This window comes from Mya arenaria, chromosome 2, assembly GCF_026914265.1.
Source record: "Mya arenaria isolate MELC-2E11 chromosome 2, ASM2691426v1".
Lineage (NCBI taxonomy): Eukaryota > Metazoa > Mollusca > Bivalvia > Myida > Myidae > Mya > Mya arenaria.
Window position 1 is genome coordinate 53,086,576 of NC_069123.1, and position 27,204 is coordinate 53,113,779.

The 27,204-nt window shown below is 39.8% G+C and overlaps 1 protein-coding gene across 1 annotated transcript; it reads left to right on the plus strand.

Moving 5' to 3' along the window:
* The first annotated feature begins 5,838 nt into the window (after positions 1-5,838).
* On the plus strand, positions 5,839-16,292 carry LOC128223204 (glutamyl aminopeptidase-like). Its single transcript, XM_052932498.1, has 18 exons — positions 5,839-6,820; positions 6,972-7,113; positions 7,550-7,687; positions 8,270-8,390; positions 9,271-9,425; positions 9,841-9,954; positions 10,404-10,538; positions 10,855-10,986; positions 11,148-11,326; positions 11,557-11,636; positions 11,862-11,992; positions 12,432-12,635; positions 13,048-13,124; positions 13,322-13,426; positions 13,666-13,836; positions 14,677-14,817; positions 15,061-15,142; positions 15,711-16,292. Exons 1-18 carry the CDS (start codon positions 6,174-6,176, stop codon positions 15,861-15,863), a joined length of 2,907 nt encoding a protein of 968 aa, XP_052788458.1. The 5' UTR covers positions 5,839-6,173; the 3' UTR covers positions 15,864-16,292.
* The last annotated feature ends 10,912 nt before the right edge of the window (positions 16,293-27,204 follow it).

Consider the following 27,204-nt stretch of genomic DNA (forward strand, 5'->3'; position numbering starts at 1 on the left):
ACCATGCAATCTGGCGGAAGCGTACACATGTATCGTATATACACTGGTGATTTGACCATGCAATCTGGCGGAAGCGTACACATGTATCGTATATACACTGGTGATTTGACCATGCATTCTGGCGGAAGCGTACACATGTATCGTATATACACTGGTGATTTGACCATGCATTCTGACGGAAGCGTACACATGTATCGTATATACACTGGTGATTTGACCATGCATTCTGGCGGATGCGTACACATATATCGTATATACACTGGTGATTTGACCATGCATTCTGACGGAAGCGTACACATGTATCGTATATACACTGGTGATTTGACCATGCATTCTGGCGGAAGCGTACACACATATCGTATATACACTGGTGATTTGACCATGCATTCTGGCGGAAGCGTACACACATATCGTATATACACTGGTGATTTGACCATGCATTCTGGCGGAAGCGTACACACATATCGTATATACACTGGTGATTTGACCATGCATTCTGGCGGAAGCGTACACACATATCGTATATACACTGGTGATTTGACCATGCATTCTGGCGGAAGCGTACACACATATCGTATATACACTGGTGATTTGACCATGCATTCTGGCGGAAGCGTATACATATATCGTATATACACTGGTGATTTGACCATGCATTCTGGCGGAAGCGTATACATATACCGTATATACACTGGTGATTTGACCATGCATTCTGGCGGAAGCGTATACATATACCGTATATACACTGGTGATTTGACCATGCATTCTGGCGGAAGCGTATACATATATCGTATATACACTGGTGATTTGACCATGCATTCTGGCGGAAGCGTATACATATATCGTATATACACTGGTGATTTGACCATGCATTCTGGCGGAAGCGTATACATATACCGTATATACACTGGTGATTTGACCATGCATTCTGGCGGAAGCGTATACATATACCGTATATACACTGGTGATTTGACCATGCATTCTGGCGGATGCGTATACATATACCGTATATACACTGGTGATTTGACCATGCATTCTGGCGGATGCGTATACATATACCGTATATACACTGGTGATTTGACCATGCATTCTGGCGGATGCGTATACATATACCGTATATACACTGGTGATTTGATCATGCATTCTGGCGGATGCGTATACATATATCGTATATACACTGGTGATTTGACCATGCATTCTGGCGGATGCGTATACATATATCGTATATACACTGGTGATTTGACCATGCATTCTGGCGGATGCGTATACATATATCGTATATACACTGGTGATTTGACCATGCATTCTGGCGGATGCGTATACATATATCGTATATACACTGGTGATTTGACCATGCATTCTGGCGGATGCGTATACATATATCGTATATACACTGGTGATTTGACCATGCATTCTGGCGGATGCGTATACATATATCGTATATACACTGGTGATTTGACCATGCATTCTGGCGGATGCGTATACATATATCGTATATACACTGGTGATTTGACCATGCATTCTGGCGGATGCGTATACATATAGTGTATATACACTGGTGATTTGACCATGCATTCTGGCGGATGCGTATACATATATTGTATATACACTGGTGATTTGACCATGCATTCTGACGGAAGCGTATACATATATTGTATATTCACTGGTGATTTGACCATGCATTCTGGCGGAAGCGTATACATATATCGTATATACACTGGTGATTTGACCATGCATTCTGGCGGATGCGTATACATATAGTGTATATACACTGGTGATTTGACCATGCATTCTGGCGGATGCGTATACATATAGTGTATATACACTGGTGATTTGACCATGCATTCTGGCGGATGCGTATACATATATTGTATATACACTGGTGATTTGACCATGCATTCTGACGGAAGCGTACACATGTATCGTATATACATCACTGGTGACTCGTTTCATATCGACTTGGCGAGTTATAACATGAAATAATCAAAGCAACAGCTTAAATTCACTTAATTACAAAACATCGATAACTACCTGAAAGTTTGCCACAATTTTTGTCCTTTTCATTTAATATTAAATGTTTCAAGTGATTTATATTAGATATCAAATAAAAATTACCATAAATTAAAAAAAAATCAGATATTGTTTCCTATGAATTATTGTAGACTAGTGCAGATAACATCAGCGTGATAAGAGAATAACATAGATATGTTTGTTTTATCATATTCTGTAACTCATCATGATTTCTGCTAGACTTACGCTTTAATATGTTTTGGGTTATAACATTTAGCTGTTTCATATTCCATCTGACGTCAGGATCGTCGTATAGAAAATAAAGTCAATGGTCTTCGTTACAAACAATATCATAGGACGAAAAGTTGTGTTAGTCTTCTGTAGCTGTGTAGGACAGCTCTGTAAATTCATGTAGTTGAATAATTTAGAGACTAATGGTGGCGAAACCGGGCCGTTCCGGGAATTTTTTGCCCGAGACGTAGTTACAGATGTAAGGTACGTATGTCTCTCAGGACCAGATGTGACGTTCATGTTTGTGTCTTGACTGACCGAGGGGCGGACCAGATGTGACGTACATGTTTGTGTCTTGACTGACCGACGGGCGGACCAGATGTGACGTACATGTTTGTGTCTTGACTGACCGACGGGCGGACCAGATGTGGCGTACATGTTTGTGTCTTGACTGACCGACGGGCGGACCAGATGTGACGTACATGTTTGTGTCTTGACTGACCGACGGGCGGACCAGATGTGACGTACATGTTTGTGTCTTGACTGACCGACGGGCGGACCAGATGTGACGTACATGTTTGTGTCTTGAATGGCCGACGGGCGGACCAGATGTGACGTACATGTTTGTGTCTTGACTGACCGACGGGCGGACCAGATGTGGCGTACATGTTTGTGTCTTGACTGACCGACGGGCGGACCAGATGTGACGTACATGTTTGTGTCTTGACTGACCGACGGGCGGACCAGATGTGACGTACATGTTTGTGTTTTGACTGACCGACGGGCGGACCAGATGTGACGTACATGTTTGTGTCTTGACTGACCGACGGGCGGACCAGATGTGACGTACATGTTTGTGTCTTGACTGACCGACGGGCGGACCAGATGTGGCGTACATGTTTGTGTCTTGATTGACCGACGGGCGGACCAGATGTGACGTACATGTTTGTGTCTTGACTGACCGACGGGCGGACCAGATGTGACGTACATGTTTGTGTCTTGACTGACCGACGGGCGGACCAGATGTGACGTACATGTTTGTGTCTTGACTGACCGACGGGCGGACCAGATGTGGCGTACATGTTTGTGTCTTGATTGACCGACGGGCGGACCAGATGTGACGTACATGTTGGTGTCTTGACTGACCGACGGGCGGACCAGATGTGACGTACATGTTTGTGTTTTGACTGACCGACGGGCGGACCAGATGTGGCGTACATGTTTGTGTCTTGACTGACCGACGGGCGGACCAGATGCGGCGTACATGTTTGTGTCTTGACTGACCGACGGGCGGACCAGATGTGGCGTACATGTTTGTGTCTTGACTGACCGACGGACGGACCAGATGTGGCGTACATGTTTGTGTCTTGACTGACCGACGGACGGACCCGATGTGACGTACATGTTTGTGTCTTGAATGGCCGACGGGCGGACCCGATGTGACGTACATGTTTGTGTCTTGACTGACCGACGGGGGGACCAGATGTGACGTACATGTTTGTGTCTTGACTGACCGTCGGGCGGACCCGATGTGACGTACATGTTTGTGTCTTGACTGACCGACGGGGGGACCAGATGTGACGTACATGTTTGTGTCTTGACTGACCGACGGACGGACCCGATGTGACGTACATGTTTGTGTCTTGACTGACCGACGGGCGGACCCGATGTGACGTACATGTTTGTGTCTTGAATGGCCGACGGGCGGACCAGATGTGGCGTACATGTTTGTGTCTTGACTGACCGACGGGCGGACCAGATGTGACGTACATGTTTGTGTCTTGACTGACCGTCGGGCGGACCAGATGTGGCGTACATGTTTGTGTCTTGACTGACCGACGGGCGGACCAGATGTGGCGTACATGTTTGTGTCTTGACTGACCGACGGGCGGACCAGATGTGGGGTACATGTTTGTGTCTTGACTGACCGACGGGCGGACCAGATGTGACGTACATGTTTGTGTCTTGACTGACCGACGGGCGGACCAGATGTGGCGTACATGTTTGTGTCTTGACTGACCGACGGGCGGACCAGATTTGGCGTACATGTTTGTGTCTTGACTGACCGACGGGCGGATCAGATGTGGCGTACATGTTTGTGTCTTGACTGACCGACGGGCGGACCAGATGTGGCGTACATGTTTGTGTCTTGACTGACCGACGGGCGGACCAGATGTGACGTACATGTTTGTGTTTTGACTGACCGACGGGCGGACCAGATGTGACGTACATGTTTGTGTCTTGACTGACCGACGGGCGGACCAGATGTGGCGTACATGTTTGTGTCTTGACTGACCGACGGGCGGACCAGATGCGGCGTACATGTTTGTGTCTTGACTGACCGACGAGCGGACCAGATGTGACGTACATGTTTGTGTCTTGACTGACCGACGAGCGGACCAGATGTGACGTACATGTTTGTGTCTTGACTGACCGACGGACGGACCAGATGTGGCGTACATGTTTGTGTCTTGACTGACCGACGGGCGGACCAGATGTTACGCACATGACTGACCGACGGACGGACCAGATGTGACGTACATGTTTGTGTCTTGACAGACCGACGGGTGGATCAGATTTGACGTACATGACTGAACGACGGACGGACCAGATGTGACGTACATGTTTGTGTCTTGACTGACCGACGGGTGGATCAGATGTGACGTACATGACTGAACGACGGACGGACCCGATGTGACGAACATGTTTGTGTCTTGATCATGTTTGTGTCTTGACTGACCGGCGGGCGGACCAGATTTGACGTACATGACTGACCGACGGGCGGACCAGATGTGACGTTCATGACTGACCGACGGGCGGACCCGATATAACGTACATGTTTGTGTCTTGACTGACCGACGGGCGGACCAGATGTGACGTACATGATTGACCGATGGACGGACCAGATGTTACGTACATGACTGACCGACGGACGGACTAGATGTTACGTATATGTTTGTGTCTTGACTGTCCGACGGACGGACCAGATGTGACGTACCTGTTTGTGTCATGACTGACCGACGGACGGACCGGATGTGTCGTACATCTTTGTGTCTTGACTGACCGACGGACGGACCAGGTGTGACGTACTTGTTTGTGTCTTGACAGACCGACGGGCGGACCAGATACTTACCTATGAAATGACCAGTTACTGACCGACGGACGGACCAGAAACTCGCAAATGAATAACAGGTACTATGCCTTCTTTTTCGATGTTCTATACAAGTCCGTCTGTTCGATTGATCGCCTTGATGTAATATAATACTCGATCTCTTCTAAGAGCTCTAATACACCCTCCATTCTTTGGCTTTGTCCATCTACACATGTAAATCATCAATCGTTCCTAATTATTTTTGCATGCCTTTTCGGATTCAGACAAAGGTTCCCCCGCTGATCCTGTGATACTTCTTTGTCTCGAGTTTCGCCGGTGTTGGAAAATAATCAAAGTCTCTTTACGGCATGCCGGTCCGGTGCGCGGCCGCTAACTGTGGTTGCTGATGACTTCTGCAGACTACCTGCAATAATTAACCTCGGACTTGAATTAATCTTGTTTATGAGCTGTGATGCTTTATTGAAGTGGAATGTTTGATATCTAGGATATAACGTTTTATAAAATGATGAATTAAATCAGTGCGGAACCGCATATCTTATTTCATTTTTACATAAACTTTACCTGAGAGCTTTTCGGTTCGTGAAGCAACTGCGATTTGTTTACTTTTTTTTCTCGGTTAAATGTGTGCACAACTTGCACGTTTTATGGATGTATAAAAAGATATTTCATTCACAATAGAGCAGTATATCAAGATAAACTAAAATACAACTCGTGGAGTGAAACCATTTTCTTCTGGAGTGGACCGTATGATTTATGTTATTCTTACAAAAGCCGAATGAAGGCCTGAAATTCACTTTACTGTTTACCCGAAATTTGAGAGATGACAGACGAAACGCAGCACACTTTGGGACATGATTTTCATAAGGATTCTTCGAAGGTGTCTTTAAACAAGCGTGGTTGCTACTTTCTGGTATTCATAGTTATCGCGCTTCCGGTAGTGGTCGGCGTGGTCGTCTGGCACCTCACAGACCGGGCCTGTAATGGATCCAGTGAGGATGGCACCGGAGGCAACCAGGTGCCGGTGGTTGGCACGTCGGTGGGAAGCACAGTACAAGTGACCACAGCAGGTCCGTCAACTACAGAACCTTGGAAATACTTACGACTTTCAGGAGACGTTAAGCCTGTGCATTATGAAATAACATTGTATCCGGATTTTTATGATGACAATGGATGGTTTTATGGTAATGAAACCGCAGAATTAAATGTCATTAAATCAACTAAGTTCATTCTAATTCATACAAACCACATGAATGTTACGCACACGGAACTGAATTATTCCGATGGTACGAATATTCCGCTTGCCCGGACGTGGTGGTACGCGGAGAACCAGTTCTGGGTTGTAGAGGCCGAGGACGTGGTACGCGCCGGTACTGTGTTTCTCAAGCTACGATTTGATGGGTCGCTCACACAAGCAATCGTCGGCTTTTACAAGAGCAGCTATACTAACTCAGTGACGGGCAAAAGACGGTATGTTAGGATACATGCTCTTTTGATTTGTAAAAGCGCCATTTAGTTTTAGAAAATTACACAGTCAGCTTGTTTTACTCTATGTCGGTATTGGTATATATTACAAACTACACCAGTTTATTTTTCTTTTCTTTTTTGTTCGTCCTTGAAGGCACCTTGCGTCGTCGAAGTTCCAGCCTGTGGACGCGAGGCGCGCCTTCCCGTGCATGGACGAGCCGGGCCTCAAGGCGGAGTACACTGTGACTCTCGTGCATAAGCGAGGCTATATCGCCCTCTCCAACATGCCTGCACTGGTACGGAAACCAATGGGAATGCACGTTTAGATATTTTTGAAACCAATACTGAAATTGCCGAGCCGTCGCCATTGTTCGCACAGTCATCATCAGTTAAATATATAGAGCGCACTACAGAGTGAATAACATTATTGAAAGTAAATAAATACTTTTGAAATTTGATATGCATATGTAAATTTAAGTAAACGTAGCTTTGATTTTCTTGTCTCGCAATGTCAATTTATAATTAAGTATAAATAATTATTACATGCGTCTTCTGCGTTACGATCATTTAAAGCTGGCAGCAATCCAAGTTAAATGCAATAATCTAAATGATAATTGCTGAACGTGCAATGTTGTTTTATGTCACATTTCAATATCTTTGTCAGCTATACTGCAAAACTAAAATTTTAAATGAGCGAATATGTATGTGTGAAACTATTTACACCAATGCCAGACAACATCACCATGGGAGCACAACAGCTCGCTTGTGGCCACGCCCTTCAAACGGTCCGTTCCCATGTCCACCTACCTCGTGTGTTTTGTCGTCTGCGACTTCGCAAACATCACATCCACCACCAAGTATGGAAACGAGGTAAGCCTCGCTTCAAGTAAGACACATCATCATCATCATCATCATCATCATCATCATCGATTGAATTCATTAGTGTGAAATGTGAACACATGCTTGTTATCATTACAAAACCTAACATAAAAGACAAATTGGTACTGACACTGTCAGTGACAGGTCATGCTCTTTTTGGCGTTAATGCGTAAGTAACGTTACTGAAACTTGAATTCTATTAGGCTTTGATTTACAATATTCGTTCCAAATGCGTATCTGCTTGTTGCTGTTTGGTGTGTTCCCTTATAGTAAGTGGAAGTTAAATTTGAAAACTTCAAAGAAAGGACGCCAGCATTCTATCTGTGATTTAGACCCTTTAGTCGCCGATGTTCAACATTAAACGAACGTTTATATGTGGCGTCGTACCTTAATTCAAAGCTATTACTTGTATTCTCGTCAACCATAAGTATATGCAGAATTATTCATAAACTCATTCGTACATTTTAAAATATGGAAGTCTGACAACATATTTACAGTAGCTATAAATTTAAATAAGTGAACCATACAAAGAGTAATAAGATACCTTTGGTAAATAAAGTTATCGTTTTACAGATTCGAGTGTTTGCGACACCTGATAGAATTCAGCAGGCCGAATTTTCGCTGAAAGTTATGAAGATGTCGATGGAACTCTACCAAGACTTGTTTAAAGTGGAATTCCCTCTACCGAAGAACGGTATATAGCATTCGAAAATTAATCATGATGATTTCATTATAAGCAAGAGTGTAAAATGACCTCCCGTATACAAGGTATTGCCCACTGTCCAACTTGTTATGTTGACGAGTCGGGTTGGGAGACATTGACCGTCCGATATCTGACACGAATTCTTACTTCTTTTTATGCTACCATGAACTTTTGAATAAAACCACATATTGGTTGAATGCATGATTTGAAGCTACGTTATTTGGGAATTCACAACTGGAAATATATTGGCTTCAAGCGTTGTTATGACGATTATTACTCTTAAAGGGACTCGCTCATGTTTTTGAAAATGTACTTTATTGTATGGCGAAAGAAAGTGTGGCAAATCGTAAGGAGTGTTAAAACTAAGATACCAAAAAGCTGGAACCCCTTAGCAAATGTTGATAATTACTCTAATATCGTCTTTGAAGACAACAATTTTTGTTAGCGATAATAAGGTTTTGAGGGATTCGTTGTTGCGTAATTGGTTGATTGACATTATCACGTGATGTTATCAATGTATTGTAAGAATGTCAAAATATCCATTCATTTTGTATAAATTCTAGTGGCGTCTGTTTTGGGATTTTTTCTTGACTTTACCGGTGTGAATTCGAATCCCACTTTAACCAAAATACATTTTAGTTCTATAATTGTATTTTTTCTGCAATATCTATATCATAGAGTTAAATATTGATAAGAAATAAGTAAAATAAGAATTTAGTATTACCGCCGAAAACCTAATTTTTGGTCCAATAATATGAGCGAGTCTCTTTAAATGATATGATTTAGTGCCCTCTATATGTATGTTTAAAGAAAGTCGTCTGTTGTGCTCCATCCGTAAATCGCTCTTACATCTGTACGTATGTCCCCTCAGATATGATAGGGATCCCGAACTTCGTGTCTGGGGCGATGGAGCACTGGGGCCTAATCACGTACCGTGAGGTGAACATGCTGTACGATCCACTACAGGCATCTGCCGCCAACCAACAACGGGTCGCGGTCGTCGTCGCTCATGAGATAGCACACATGGTGAGGTAGAACTGTGATCAAAGCATTTGAGGTTGGTATGTCCACCTCTCACCTAAGAGGTCTTGTCTTCCAGCACCAACAACTGCACTTCTCTTGGCCTCTCAAACTAACTTCAGTGTCGTTTTCTGAACAGGGAAGGAAATCTAAGAGTGATTTACTAGTATATAAGTGTATGTGTGCATAGACATATCTGAATTCTCATTCGATATAAAATGAATACATAAAAACTATAAGCTAAATTTGTTAAGAGATACGTATACGCATTAGTTGCACAACTACAAATGTACCAGGAAACAACTGTATATAAACACTGCTGTGGTATTCTTGTATGCTTCTGTATGTAAAGACGAACGGACGTGCAGTATCAAAATTTTCTACTCGTATTGTTCCTTTTAATGAAAAATGTTCCTTACAGTGGTTCGGGAATATTGTAACGATGGACTGGTGGGACGACCTTTGGCTGAACGAGGGGTTCGCCTCCTTTGTCGAGTATCTCGGGGCGAACGTGTCTGAACCCGCCTGGGAAATGGTAGGTCGCCGGTCGAGTACATATACAAATTAAAACAGAAATGGATGTTTACATTTAGAATATTTTCTATTGCTTTTGTGTTTTACCTTTACCTGTATTGATAGGTATTTGTTATCTAAACTTAATTAACCTTACCATACCACGTACATTCGATTTTAGTGTACTGTATGCATACTGTTTTGTGCAAATGCATTGCTCATGTTGCGGCATACACTGGCCTGGGATATTCAATAAAACGTACTTGACTTGACTTGCCTTGCCTTGAGTACCTCGGGGTGAACATGTCTGAACCCGCTTGGGAATTGGTAAGTCTCGTGCCAAGTACATACATGTAGGTAAACAAACGAATAACCGGTTATAAGAAATACGTATGAATAAAATTCCCCGTGATTTAGTTTTTAACCTCGCTCTTCTTTGTGATTTCCTCATTGTCTCTCATCCCCCTGTAGTTGGACCAGATGGTAGTCGATGACGTGAAGCCGGTGATGGTGACGGACGCTGGCGTCAACTCCCATCCCATAGTCGTGGACGTCAACCATCCGGACCAGATTAACGAGGTTTTCGACGCCATCTCGTACAGCAAGGTTTGTACGCCCTCTTTTCTGCAGATGCAGGGACTAAATTAAGGATGAGAGGTCCAGTTCGTTCAAATTACAATTACACCAATGTTTAAACTGACACCCATATTTTGTGCAGCAAACACGAGTATGGTATTTTTGAGAATGCACTTAGTATGTAAAAGTGTAGGTACGTATGCCAGCATCTGAAAATACCCCACACCTTTAAACACTATAAGTAACAAATTTTTCGTTTACGACTTTTCCAAACAAAACAGTTCATCACAGAAGCAATTTTTACATCAGTCTTTTAAGTAATACGTTCCTAACCTTCCGGTTACAGGGAGCGTCAATCCTGCGCATGCTTCAAGAGATCCTGGGTGGCGAGGCGTTCTTTAACGGGATCTCGGCCTACCTAAAGAAGTACGAGTGGTCCACCGCCACCACCGACCAGCTCTGGGACGAGCTAGGACAGGCTAGTATACTGCACACATCCGTTTATAACTAGAGGAACATAAGGTCATTTGTGTGATATGAAATGAAGAATTTATAGGAATATGACAATATAAGAGAAAACCATAGAGGAACCAATCTGTCAATTGGACAAAAATGATCACCACGTTGGTTTGTTTGTAGGTTCGTGGCGGATACAGCGTAAAGGAAGTAATGGATACGTGGACACTTCAGATGGGGCTACCCTACATCAACATCTCAACAGCACCCGGAAGTGGCGGCATCACAAACGTCATGGCCTCCCAACACCGCTTCCTCGCACATAAATCACTGGCATATGACCCGAATGAATCTCCTTTCAGGTATATACATGTATATTTCAAACAAACTGATCTTTCGTTGTTGAAACTACACTAGATACAACGAATCATATGCCATTTCAACTAATCTGCAAGTAATGCATTTTATTACATTAACTTCAACGCGTTTAACAAAACATAGTTCATCTTAACGTTGTTAGCTTTTTATTTAAAAATGAAACCGAATGTTTTGTTCTTTATCCCATTTACATGAGATATCTGATTTTTCCAAGATATAAGTGGTTCGTGAACCTTGACTATATAGATGGCAACGAGTATAAAACACAATGGATCACAAAAGATCAAGATTCAGGTAAAATCTATTAACTTACACGATGTAATTGTCATCTTGATATACTGTACATTTGTTAGTAGTATACTTAAATTAAAACAAAAACAAAAACTAAAAATAGAACCAATGAAAACGTTTCAGTTCTTAGAACGTTCGTAATTTAAAGAAGAATAATGATAACGTTTTATGGTGGACATGAGCATATATTTTTGTTATTTTTAAACCTTTCAAGTAAACACTTTTCAGTGACGTTTAGCGTAAGTCAAACACAGCCTGTGAAGTTCAATGTGAAGGACACGGGGTTTTACAGAGTTAACTACCCTGACACTGTCTGGAGAGACTTTGCACAGCGACTGAACCAGAGCGGGCCTAATGCTGTAAGCTTAACCTACAAACTGAAGTAATAAGTCAATGATGTGAATGGCGTTGAACGGGATGAGACCATTGCCTTTCTCTGTCACATAGTATACTGTACATTGTTCTGTTCGATAATAAGGAGATAATATGATTAACATGATTTGATTTACACGAATTTTTATTTAAAATGGGAATAACCCTGTGGTAAAAGTCAAAGCGACCCCGTCGTCTCTTAATCCCAGTTTTCAATCGCACGAGCTCTAGTTTAAATCCAATACCACCTCAGGAGACTGCTTAAACGGTTTGAACGAAATGGTGTTTTAATAATCTTGACTGCACCAAAATAACTCACATGTTGTTAATATGCTCATTATACATTTGGCTTTATAGCTTTATTTAAAATGATTAAGAATCATCCCATGTTGCGCATATAAACACTTTTTGGTTTTATTTTCAAAGATCCCCGAGCCTGCAGATCGCACTGGGCTTATTGACGATTCTTTCAACCTAGCACGGGGAGGTTACCTTAGCTATGACGTAGCGCTGAAGATGACGTCATATCTGGATAGAGAATTCCATCATTTGCCATGGGATTCGGCGTTTAATGGAATCACCTACATCAAGGACATGTTTCTAAACAGCGGCATGTTCAACACTCTTAGGGTACTTACCTATTAATACGTACTTATTTAGCTTGGTTGTAAGGATTATACAGATCAGGTAGAAACCAGTATTTGTGTCCTTTCTTGTGACCATAGGAGTGCAGCCCTCATTGCACTCAACCCCACTCCTCTTGGGTGAGAGGCGGACACCTTCTAGAATACCACTAAACTACCTTAACCAAGGGCATACTACAGAGCTAAGGCGGCACACTTGTCAATCAGAACAAATAAACAACTGTAATAAATACAAGTTGACCCAGAACTATTTTAATGTCAATATATATTTTGTTATGACATCTCTGAATGCTATTTGTTATATTTAGAAGTCAACGATGACTGAACTTAGGTTTTTGTTTGCCATTTTAACAGAATAGAGATTGACATTATAAAATATACTATTTGTAATGTTACAGAAGTATATACTTACCAAAGTGCGACCAGTATTAGACAAAATAACCTGGAACGATGAACAGTCATCCCACCTCGAAAAGTAAGTACGTTCACGTAACGCTGGTAACACTCACTACCGACTCCTATCAATCTCAAATACGGCCATTTTTGGTTGTTGTCTGACATTTCGATTTACATTTTATCATATTCAATCGTTCAAACATACACTAGTAAACGCCAATATGCTAGGGAATGTATTTGATATTGAAATGAAATGTTTGTGCTCCTACTGTGCAGATTGATGCGGTCGAACCTTATTCAGCTGGCTTGCGACTTCTCGGACACCGACTGTTACGGTAACGCCACACAGAGGTTCAGAGACTTCGTCGACAGAAATATCTCGTACGCCCAGTCTGTCAATGTTGAGTTCATACCTCCTGTATTAGATTTGATGTACTCGTGTACATGTAGTATTATCGGAATCATGTTCGATTTTCAAGTTTTCATTAAAGGCGTATTTTTATTCTGAATTTCACTGAAGTATTCTATTCTCAAATAGAAATAAGAACACTAGATGCTTAACACTTAATCTGTCAGGTTAATTACTGACCACTTGTTTACACTGTTACTGTTTTATCCAGGATTCCACCAAACCTTCGTCTCCACGTGTACAAGTACGGTATGTCGGCAGACGGGTCGGAGGCGGACTGGGAATTTCTGTGGCAGCGCTTCCTTGTGGAGACCGTACCACAGGAGCGGGTGAACCTCATGTACGGCTTGTCTTTCACCAAACACGTCTGGCTCCTTAACAGGTACACGTACAAGCTTATTTCATTCAAGCAATGACATGATCTGCGGGGAATTGACTGATCGCATCTATAACAAATATTGACGCACGTTTATCATTTGAAACTTACTTATTTATGTTTTTCTTGATTATTTATCAAAACATGAATAAGATACAATCTTTGACACTGATATATGATTCATAAATATTCTATGTGTGAATATGCAAAATAACAGTCTGTTTTCGATTCAGCGTGAATAGTTTCTTTTTAACCTCTATAAAAAATTGGCGAATGAATAAATACTCCCACACTTCAGCAAAAACACAAGAACAAAGAGATAAAGATAAACAGTGCAACTTGTTGATATTAAACATTAAAAGCGTAAATAAAAGATGAACTGAAATCACAATATGGCAGACCAAACACGAAGAGCACCGCGATACTCATGCATTATTATCTGTTGGTTGAGGGGCACTACATAACATAAACTATTTTTCGGTGTTGATCGCCGTGTTGTAACGGGTATTGAGTTATGACTAAAGAAATGTTTTTCCGTGCCGATGTCGAAGAAGACAAAAATTGCCGTGGCTATGACGACATATCCGACGCCTTATCTTGCAACTTAAAAAAGCAGACGGATGAACGTACTCTCTGTCAAGCACGAGCCATTTCTGCGTCTCTACCTAAAACAGTTCACATGACTGATGAATGTGTGCCAGTGAGTGGTATTCCTTTGCGTCTATATGCTTGAGCCCCAGTGACCGACCCTCTTTTGATTCCATGACCAATAATCCAACCGTTGAACATCCCGCATTGTTAAAAGGAAGACCTGTAACTAACTTTCAATTTATTCTCATATCTCAGATACCTCGACTACTGTAAGGACCCTACGAAGATCTTGTCTCAGGACTTCTTCGCGGTGGTGACCTACATATCCCGGAACCCCGTGGGTAACTCCCTCGCCTGGGACTGGGTCCGCAACAACTGGGAATACCTCGTCACCAGGTCATAATTGTAGTTGGGATCTTAACGTGTCCAGATAGTCATTAAATGATCCGCAAGTATGTGCAAGGATTCACTGCTGTGTTATCTCAAATTAACCGTAAAAACAGCTTGTACTTTGATGTTGCATAAGTTCCGAACAGAAATCTTAATGTTTAAATTTACCATTTGGACACATTTGCATTTATTGAATACTATTGATAATATGTGTCAGCAGGCCTTATTTCATTGTTGTTTTGTTTTCAGATTTACAACTGGTTCCAGGTCCCTCGGCCGCTTGGTCCCCAGTATTGTCGACAAGTACAACAGCCGATTCAAGCTGCAAGAGGTGAGTTCCCTTGTCCGATAGGGCTAATTAACACAGGAATTTTAAAACTTTAACATAATAACATGCTGAAAGGAAAGTACCCTAGCAAAATAATACGTGTGAAAACTACTGACACTACGATGGCACCATTTAAAAAAGCCGAACCTACATTTTTCGCTATTTCGGGGTTTTCATCTTTTTATTAACATATTTTAGTTTGCCGCCTTTTCTGAAAACACCGGACTTAACAGCAAATAGAAATTGAATTTACTGGTCAGAAGAAGTGGCAGAAAAACCCGAACTTACATGTCATTGTATATGACATTTTATATTGTTTTTTTGTATCTCCTGAAAAAGTACAAAAATGTAAGTTCAGCATTTTTAAATGGTGCCATCGAAATATACTTCTTAAACTTTTGAACGACTGACCTTCCCCCACCCACTACTGGTTTCCACAAGATTGTTAAGCATGTGGCTGTCAACGTTTGGAAGTATAAATGTTATTAAGTCGTTTTTCATATGTTTCTGTTCGACAATTAATCAATTAACCACCGTGACGCTATACGGGAGTTTCATTTATTTTTAACAGGTCGAGGATTTCTTCGTAAAGTACCCGGATGGCGGGGCGGGTTCACGAGGTCGGGACCAGGCAAGGGAGAGCATCCAAAGAAACATTATTTGGATGAGGGATAATTCAGGAAATATCAAGGACTGGCTTGAAAACAACCTGGCGGATGCCTAAATAATCCCGCCTTTTTATACTTGACCTCATTTTCTACTGTGTATTTTATTGTCCTTTTATGTTTGATGTAAGCAAACAAAATATAGTGTGAAAGTAGTGGTTTAATGTTATAAGCATACATTTACCAAAATAAATGGTCGTTGAGTGTCGCTATATAATAACTATTCAATCAAGTTTTTGAGAACATATTTTGTCTTCTTTTTCCGCCTTTATTTGAATCTACATGTTAACTTGTTTGAAATAATTTATGACTGACTGCTAATTTACCAATATACGGCAATTTTGAAAAAAAAAATAATCCCATTGGTAAAAATATACCTCGAACACTAATTGAGCGTAAAATGTGTAGTTACACGAATTTGTAATACAAGTGCAGAAGTTCATGAACACGCCTTTGTAAATTATGTAAAATAAATTGTGTACACGTCGTTTGACATTTTCTTTATTTTAATACGTCTAATCACAAAAGAAAGTTAGAGACCACTGGTGTCCCCCTGTCTAAAGATAGATATCGATAAATGAAACAGGCCAAACACTTTTCGAAAGTTTCCTCAATAATTTAAAGACAATTAGTTATAAACCACATGTTGTTTTCTATCAAGACCACATCATATAACCTTAATACTATCCGATTTGGAGTAGACTGCCCCAAAAGCTCTTTTTTTCAGGCAAATACTAGGAAGAACGACTTACTTTTGACATTTTGGCAGCGTTAGAGTATTTAAGTCAATCGAAAGACACCAATAGCTTTCAAGAGAGTTTGTATAATACCACCTTATGTCATAATGGCAAGGTCAGAGTTACAAACGTCGGATTAGAAGTATCATAGCCATAGGACCCGACGACTTCTACACTGCGTAAAGCTTTTGTGGCGAACATGTCAAAATATGAAACAATAATGACCGTGATTGCAATACTGACTAGAAGTATGTCCTAAGGGCATGACTCCCCCCCCCCCCCGCCATAACCACGCTGACTAGCAGTATGTCCTAAGGGCATGACTTCCCCCCCCCCCCACCGCCACAACCACGCTGACTAGCAGTATGTCCTAAGGGCATGACTTCCCCCCCCATCGCCACAACCACGCTGACTAGCAGTATGTCCTAAGGGCATGACTTCCCCCCCATCGCCACAACCACGCTGACTAGAAGTATGTCAAAAGGGCATGACTTCCCCCCCCCACCGCCACAACCACGCTGACTAGCAGTATGTCCTAAGGGCATGACTTCCCCCCCATCGCCACAACCACGCTGACTAGAAGTATGTCAAAAGGGCATGACTTCCCCCGCCTTAGCCATGCTGACTAGAAGTATGTCCTAAGGGCATGACTTCCCCCGCCACAACCATGCTGACTAGTAGTATGTCAAAAGGGCATGACTTCCCCCGCCACAACCATGCTGACTAGAAGTATGTCCTAAGGGCATGACTTCCCCCGCCACAACCGCGCTGACTAGAAGTATGTCCTAAGGGCATGACTTCCCCCGCCTTAGCCATGCTGACTAGAAGTATGTCCTAAGGGCATGACTTCCCCCGCCACAACCATGCTGACTAGAAGTATGTCCTAAGGGCATGACTTCCCCTGCCACAACCGCGCTGACTAGTAGTATGTCCAAAGGGCACAGATGCCCCCATAGCAATGCTGACTAAAAGTGTGTCCAAATGTCACGGATGCCTCCACCATCATGCTGACTAAACGTATTTTTAATGGGCATGGATGCCCCCGCAATTATGTCAACTAAAAGAATGTCCAAAATACACAGATGCCTTCACAACCACACTGACAAGAAGTATGTACAAAAGTCACGGATGCCCCCATAGCAATGCTGACTAAGTAAGTCCAAATGACACGGATGCTCCCACAGCCATGCTGACTTTAAGTGTGGAAAAGGCACATAGATGCCTCCATCATCATGCTGACTAAAAGCACGATTTCGTTCATAAACATGCTCTGAAATATGTCAAAGGGACACGGGTGTCCCCACAATCATACTGGCTAAAAGTATAACCAAAGACACAGATGCCACACCAATCATGTGCTTGACACGAGAATGACGCCATGGAAGAAAGTCATGTCATAGTTAGTGCTGAACTATGTAAATGAGCATGCAACACACATAAAACTAGCACTATACTCAAAAGAATAAATAGAGAACAGTAAATGCCATGATTTTGGTCAAATGTAAGCAGCACAAGACCATTACCCTAAAGTCATTAGCAAATGATGCCGGGTCATTTGTGACAATCTTAGAAAATCAGGGATATTTGTTCACTATACACAGGCAAATAATAACACAGTCAAAGGGCCATAATTCTAATCGACATTGACACAGCATACACATTTCCTTCATCCGCACATTATGCCGTACCATCTGGGATTACACTATAAGGAAGGTGACGCGTTCATTTTGAACAGATGTATGGCCATCTTACTCTATATAGAGTACAGTGAGACAAACATTTTGCGAATGGAACTCGTCATACACATTTCTGAAATTGCTTACATTTATTCATAAACAATACGGCACCATGTGCAGATGAATGTGAAGAAACGGTTTGTTCTGTGTCAATGTTTACACAAAATTATTCCGAACACCTGACCATCTGTAAAAGTTATTCGAACGTTGTAAAGGAAGTACGTCACTCTCTATTTTTTCACTTCACTCAATAAATAGAGAAAACAACAACAGACTGTCATTAATCTGCTCGGAATGAACGCAAAACAAAAATATCCTTCAAAATCATCTATAAATGGTGCCTGGTCATATGTTCAATAAAAGTTTTAAGCAGATCGACACGCAATATCATTTTGTTCACTGTACTCAAGAAATATTGCAAAAAAATGACAAAGAGGCAGTCGAAATTGATGCATCCATCTAGCTACACCATCTGCACATAATGAATAATATTTTCTGCCACCTCAGATTATAAGTATCCTCCATGGTCGAGAGTGTAAGATGGTTTCATCCCGACCCGAGCGTAGGGTGTTTTGCGGAAACGAGGTTTACCGAAGATAAAAAGATAAAACAAGTACCCGTATGGAACTCCTTTTTAATGGTCATCACATTGTAATTACCTCCCTTGTTGAAGACTCGTCTGTAGAATCATAGAAACCTTGTCTAGTGGCAATATTTAGAATGCTATTTAATTATTTCTCGCTTCAAATGGCACCATATTTTTTCACACACTTTTCAAGAAATAATGCTTCACTCTCCACAGAACTAATTAAAGACTGATTTGACTATTAACATAATCTGAATCACTGCGCGTATATCCATGACAACCACAAATTATCACATATCCATACGCATTTATTTTCACTACGCACAAAAGATTTCGAGCAAAAAATTCATTTTTACTTAATTTTGTTTAACTGAGGTGGGAGAAAAAGCATCAACCATAGCCGCTCGTGTAAGATAGGTTCAAGGTTCATCCCAACCCTCGCAGGGTCTTTTGCGCAAAACACTCTCCGCTCGGGTCCGGATGAATATATCTTACACTCTCGGCCATGGAAGATACTTATTATCTGTTAAATATGTATCCTTCGAATGGTGGTACAGAAGTTTTCCCAAGTAGAGAAAATTACGAAGGGCAAAAAATCAGATTTTCATTTGTATTAAGTTCCATTGCATAGTCTTTTTCGATAGTTAAACATACACCAGGTGTAACATGTTCTAGTATAATAAGGAGTTGAGCAACGTTATCAATGAAATCATTATTTACTTAAAAACAAAGGGGTGTACAATTAAAACCAAGTTATATTGAACTCGTTAGTCCTTTCTTTCGCATATACTCGTAACGTTGCTTTACTGACTGACATACTAGCTGGACTCTCTTGATTTGCTGCAAAAGTTTTGCTTGATAACTTCTTAATGGTGAATACACAAACAAATTATGGTCTTCAAAAACGCGGAACACTGCTAAGAGACTAGAAATAAGTTATTGCGCCTGCAAATAATAATTTATTAGAAAATTATTTAGTGGTCTGTAACCTTTATCACAACAGTTGCCCCATCTTGATTTATTTTCCAAAAGTTCGTGTTTGGTAACGTTGTTGGCTCCAAAAAACTTTTTATCTTAGAACATAAAAGAGGTGTCATAACATATATGAACCAAAAGAAGCAACTCTATACTCGGAATTGGCTTATAACTCTTGAAGAAACTAAGGTTTAAGTACAGCGGTGTGAATTATTGAACAACCCTCGCTGAAACGCATGTCGTTTCTATTAGTCTCCCTTACACTGTACAATCAAAGTCACAGCGTACTTGATGTAACACGTACTGTAGCTATATTAAGTTCAATGACGCCGCATCTCAAACAGCAGTCGGTCGTCTGGATTTGATATAACTCACAAAACCTTAATCACTGGGCTTATGTTCATAAGCTATGTTCTCGAATAATCCTTGCACTTGCTTATAAGGAATTTTTATTCAAGCATAATTGTCATTGTACCAGAAATAAAACTTATATACTGTCAATCGTAAAGCCTATGAAAAGTGCACGTATGTTGTGAAGGTTGTTACATGCATGCCTGTAAACCGTCCTCATATGTTTCCAATAGACTTTTAATGGAAAAATATATCCGGGCCGTATCCAAGAATACATTATATTTGACATGTGCAGCGCCCTTTGATAGTTATAATTCAACGATATTCTTTCTTAAAGCTTTGTTTCTTCATTCCATTAGACATACTGCACCAATAACTGATATTCAAACCTATGCAAACTGATGTAATAACTCGAGCTTGTAGAATTTAGTACTGTATGTTATAAGGAAGTGCATAATTATACCATTTTGACCAAGACGCTGGAAGGGTCAAGCTCGTACATGTATGATGTACTAATGACTAAAGCTCCAACACATATGACAAAAGTGTCGTATAAAGCCGAAAGAAGTGATGTAATAGAGTTGCTCCTCGAAATAAAAAGTCGCACCTCTCTGTTTTATTTAGACGTGGAACATAATATTTATAGGCATACATGTATGTCTAATTATATGGATGCATATAAAAAGTAGAAGTGAAAGTTCCATAACACTCGCATTTTCGTGATTCATATTGTCATCTTAACGATAACATGAAACACGATTCTTCCAAGAAAATGAACGGCATATTAAGAAAAATATTGTGTTTTGAAAAAATGAAACAATAATGTATAAAAAATATATAATTATATAAACATTCACAAACTATTTAGATCACCATTGACCCTGGTAAGTTTTCAAATATTGCATTAGTTTTGTTCCATTGTGATACTGGAATTTGAAGCAATATTGACTGGATATAACATTCTTATATATTTTTTATTTTCTTGTTTTATTTTAAAACTCCGCTTATGGCAGACTAACACAATGTTATCGGAAACCAGTTTTATAGCTTTTATTTTATTTTTGTAATTTATTTAAATGGGGTGTCCGAGATCAAACTGAACCTTAACAAAGGTTTTACGTATTTTGATTGATTTCATTCAAATATTTTCATTATCCGATGTCAAATGGTTCGAGCGCATATCGGGATTTTGTATAAATTCTATAACATCACTTTGGGTTCAACCTTTCAATAGAATGTGTTCTGAATTCACCCTGGATGCAGCAATTAAGCGTTTCCCTAATCTAACTCCGTATTTTTATGATGACAAATGATAGATATACCATCATGTCTCTCGCAAATGGGTTTTCTAAAGTTCTAAATGGATTTAAAGAAAGTTTGAGATAAAACATATTTAGAAATAAAAACGGCAAGGCTATCTCAGCTATGAGTTTGAAATACGAGTAGAGCTGAGACATATGAAATATACTATACAACGATGTGCCGAGGAATGTGACATCAACAATACAATAGCTGACACTATGCAGGAATACTTTGCATATGGTCATTATGCATCATTTCTAGTAGAGAATTTGCTCTTGCCTATATTATCTTGAACTTAATCTTCGAATATAGAAACCAATAAACACTACATAATTAAAACAAATGGATACCACGACTCCATATTGCAACCAATACATCGCTAATTTACCTCCGAACAAAGTCTCAAAAGTGCAATGTTAATGTAATTAAATTTTTTTTAGAATTCAAGTCAGCGAAATCCAAAGTCTACTGTCTTTGGCAATCTACTAAGGTGTATTGGTCGAAGGGGAAATCCTATTTAATCCTCCACTATCAATCGCTGTTGATGTAAGAAACTTTGATTGTTGTTCTTATGTCAAAACCGCCAAAATTCCAAATTTGTGCGAATGTCGATGTTTTCTACAAAGAGAGAACGCCGTGGAAACATTGATATTTGTCCAATTTCTGATATCACGTGACTCAAAGAGGGATTACCAGATTTGTAAGTCGAATAGTGGTCAGACAAAATCGATTGATGTTCAACTAAATCCTGATTTTATCTTGGCGATTTTATGAATTATGTATAGACATATATTCAAGCATTTTCTAGGATTTGAAATAAGTCAGTGGTATTAACATTACGCAAGTAAGGTCCAGATGTTTTGTGGATAAGAATGTTAGCATTCAGGAGAACAAAGATATCTAAGCCCTAACCGGTTGACAATTCCATATAAGAACCATTTGCAACTCTGCTGGATTTGTATTCATCCGGTAATGCTTTTGGCATATAATCTGTGATTAGAGATTACAACAACTTTCTATCATTATACAAATTCAAATTCTATTGCGTACATTATCAGTGCAGTGTGCTTTGCCTTGCCCGAAATAGACTTCTGTTTTCAAAATGGCCAATATTGTCATTGTCAATCTGTGCTTTCTTGGAATGTTTGATGCATATTCATGATTGCTTTCGCTTTATGGTTGATGCAACTGTATTACAATTTCTCAGTTTATGTTGTCTTTGTTCTGCTCACCTAAGGGAGAGCATATAGTCGGCACATTGTGCGTCCGTCCTTCAGTCCTGTCTGTGCGTCACACGGTTGTCCAGAGAATAACTTGAAACTACTAATGGGATTTTAATGAAACTTCAAAGTTAGATAAAGGGCAATATGCACAAGTGCAGTTCACAAAAAAATCATAATACTATCTTCGGTTACGGCTTAAGTATCCCTCCCCGCTTTGACTTCTTCAGTATGCATTCATAAGGATGCTGCTTGGCAAGACGATTTAATTAAATAAATAAACGACTATATTTATATATAACAAGGACCGTAGAAAGATAGCAATGAACGGAAATGCAGTGCGTAAGCAAGTTAATCATACCTTCCATTTATATGGAATTTTGTTCCCTTTACATATTTGTTTTACTTTTTGTCGGAAGCATAACCCAAAAAGTCTGAAGTATTTACTTCAATCTTCGAAAAAATAAATATCTAATTGAGGTGAAGTGCAATGCGCAAGAACCATAACTCTATCTTGGGTATATTTAAAGCTTTTGACCTTTGTTTATGTGTATACCTTTTTGGCCGAAGCAAAACCAAGAACGTATTGACTTCAAGAGATTGACCTCAAACTACATATAAAGATAGATAATATAGGGGTTGAGTACAATGCATAGGAACCACAATTTTGTCTTTGTTATTTTAATGTCTTTGTTCACATCTATCCGTTGCAAAAAGTCCTTGAGATATTGAATTTAAACGTCATGTACGTAGATATCTTATTGAGGTGGAGGGTGATGCACAGGAACCATAACTCTGTTTCTGGTATCTTAAATGCCCGTTTTATCATATTTTTCCATTATGTGTGGTTGTCCTGGTCATATCTTGCAAAGTACTGATGGGATTCTGTCACATCCTTGTGAGGAGAATAACTTAAAAACTACTGATGGAATTTCTAAGACTAAGAAAAATAGACAGGTCGGTGTTAGACATTAGTGCAGAGCACATTCCAAATTTGCACCTATCTTTTCATTGTTTTCAACCTGTCTCTAATAAAACTGCAACCATTTATCAATTGCTGCCTTCTCATGGACAATGCGCATTCGGAGAGCATTTATCGCTTTCAGCGATACCGGTTGTTTTTTAATTGAACAGTCAATTCTACACTTTTGTACAAACGAAATTTCGCTTAAATGAAGTTCAACGTTTCCCATCAAATCTGGTGTCATGCTGTATATAGCTGTTCACAATGTTATACGTGTGCTTTCTAAGAATTGCTGCTCCAGAATGTGTTTGCGGTCTTAACTTTCTTTCACTTGCCCACCCATATCTTATCAGCGAAACACGATAAATCTGCGGACACCATCTCGCCCTAACTTCACACGGACTCGTCAATTGGGATGTAATTAATGTTGGGAAGTCTTACCTACGTTCACCAAGTTATTGATAAAACTGTCGCGATACAATGCCAAACCATAATCTACGAGCGGAGAAACACAGCAAGCCTTATAGCGGGGATTGAACCCTTGATCCCCACAGAGCCTAAAGATCCCCCGGGCTTTGCGGCGAGTCATACTTTGAGGGGAATTTCAACGATTTATCAATTTCATTGGCAAGAAATTCATCTGAATAAACAGAAGCACCATGATAAATTGTGTTTTAAAAGATTTTGTCCAAAACGACGCGCATCTTAGGTAGTTAAGATGTCAGCGGATGGTTTATGGCCAACTTTCGCTACACAGTTGGATGCTTGTGTTTACACAGGAATTATATTTTCTAATTTTAAAATTTATCTACTCTGATATTGAAGATAATAGGAATTATGCTTTTGCAATAACAGCGTTTTACAAAATGTTAATAACTTCATCAAATTGAAAACCGCATAAGATTTTGAGACCTTTTAGTTGATCCATGATTGCAACAAGTTTGACACAAATTGTGCTTGCCACTTCACTTTAAACATGCCAGACTATGTATTTAGGATACACTCGACTGTGTCAAATACAGGATCACAGAGGATCTGTTAACTCTGTGTGATTGGTACCAGGTTTTCGTTTCAGACGCTAATGTTTCTTTTTTAAAACCCGATGACAAAGAAGTCATACCAAATTTCAAAAACAGTCCTACAAGGATGCGTTTGTGAAACCTCAGATGGGCAGGGAAAAATAAACAATAGGCTAAGTGCATCAAGTCTCGCTTGCTTTAGATTGCAGATGATTTTCAAAAATGATAACGTTGTTTTTAATCTTAAGAACATTTGTGGACCGAGGGATTAGTATTGTCAGGCTAGGTTAAAGCAAGAGAGAACGAATCCCTCTGGCAGAAGATACATTGTTGAATAAACACATTGAATGTCGCAACATTCAAACCACATGACTCTGTAACTATAACATGGATAGCATAAAGATTTATTAATAATACCTCATTTGACAGATTTTGAAGTTTCAAATTTCCTGCCCTAAATTTTATTGATTTAGAGATAAAGATATCAAGTTGTGGCATTAAATCTTGGCCGTATTTGACATATTCTACAATTATCGTTTTACAATTTTCGGATCATTGTTTCAATTCAAATGACTGTTCACCCAGCGATTTGTATATTCACTGTCGCTTAACCATTCTGTTTCCATGGAAACCAACGAAAATGGTCATCGAAGATCTTTGAATGTTCTGACGTAAAATATGCGTGTAGCTTGTGAAGATACTCCATATGTCGCTATCGGGAAAATTTGTTTCTTTTGTTGTTAAACATACACGCATATTTAATATCTCACATTATGTTAAGGTGAGGTCAGAACGACACACATTTGATTACGTGTTATACATGTATTATACATTTTTACGCAACGGGACTAGCGCAAATCCGAGTGCCTCTACACTAAAGACAATACACGTCAAGGAGTGCCACCTCCACTGACCTTCACTCACTGAAAGATTGAAACATAAATCAATCCTTATACAGGGTTATCAAAATAGATTTTAAACTTCATCTAGCTATTAAAATATATCCAAATATATCAAATTATGCATTATTACAAGAGTTTTTCTTATCTCCTAATTACACAAGTTTTCCATTCCTTGAGGTAAACGAGAGGCCGTGGTTAGATTAATGTACACACTCAGGTATGCTGTTTACACGGAGAGCTGAAATTTCCACACGAGAGGCTTAACTAGAGTGCCTTACTATCTTTAATGTTACTCAAGATGAGGACAAAAATGATATAAACTAAAATGAAGTTTTCCGTGGACACCCAAATGGTTAGGAATGTACAAATCTGTATTTTCGTTTAATAAGAAGTAAATGCCGGAAAAAGCACTTTCAATGAACTTAAATTATTGCTTTCATATGAAAGAAACAGTATACATCAAACAAATATTTAAAGACAAACCAAATTTGACTATGTTTCATGTGAAATTTACGTGGAATTTGGAGGCTTTCACTATGTGGCTGAGACCGAAATGATCTGCATTAGTTTCGCGCGTTTAGATCGCAAAGCATTGTGGGATGTTCACAAGCCGCGTGAGAAGCTGCATCAGTTCAGTACATCTCAACTATTAGTATTATGGTTACCAATATATGTATAGATTTGCATAACGCTGGTAAATTAAAACATTCTTAGATACATGGAACGGTTACAATTCAGAAGTTGACCGTATAAAGAATACGTATCATGTAACAGAAGTTGTGATATGATGCCTAAACCTGCTTGAAGGAGGGATACATGGTGTATGTATTCATATGTTACAAAAGGGAAGATGGATACATTTATAAACGCGAAAATATGCTTGATGTCACCAATAAAATGCAGTTTTTCAATAAGATGTACTGCAGTTGTTGCCGTATTTTATTACTTAAAATTAGTAATTAGTATTAGCATTAGTAATGCCTTTTATCTTTCATATACTTGTGTTTTTGTTGACCGTTTATAAATGCAATCTCTCGAAACCAAAAAAACTCATACTCTTAGTATTAGTATTAGTCAAAACTTGTTTGTTCAAAACACAAAGGTTACGTTAGGTTTATTGAATAAATCAATTTGACTGTTTTCGGCTAATGTGTCGTTATTGGATTTGTCTACTTTGCTGTTTCTAGTCTGAATCTATTCTTGTACGGTGTGTTTTCGTTCTATGTTTTTTATATAGGAAACAATGAAATGTTTTTACCTAAAGTAATTTTTCTTGCACATCAACAACATTTGTGTTTTGATATAAGGCACGTACCATGTGACATATGAACAAATATTTTCTTGAATCACCTAGCGACTGGGATATTTTGTACTATCTGGCCTTAAATGCATTCATGCTTGCACTTTCCTTCGTCTGTACATGGCATCATCATCATCATCATCATCATCATCATCATCGTCATCGTCATTATCATCATCTTGGGCGTTGGCGTTCGCTTCGTGACACTCCTGTTTTGTGGGTCATTTACTTGTATTAGTACACACACTGTTTTTAAGTATACATAGTATACATTTAATAGTTCTAAAGACAGTTTACATTTCAATCTG

What these genes read in the sequence shown, in the direction of transcription:
- LOC128223204 (XM_052932498.1), top strand. Translation starts at nt 6,174, where the DNA reads ATGACAGACGAAACGCAGCACACTTTGGGACATGATTTTCATAAGGAT. An exon ending in TCTCCAACATGCCTGCACTG is followed by an intron (nt 7,114 to 7,549) that starts GTACGGAAACCA and finishes CACCAATGCCAG; the next exon opens with ACAACATCACCATGGGAGCA. An exon ending in ACCAGAGCGGGCCTAATGCT is followed by an intron (nt 11,993 to 12,431) that starts GTAAGCTTAACC and finishes TTATTTTCAAAG; the next exon opens with ATCCCCGAGCCTGCAGATCG.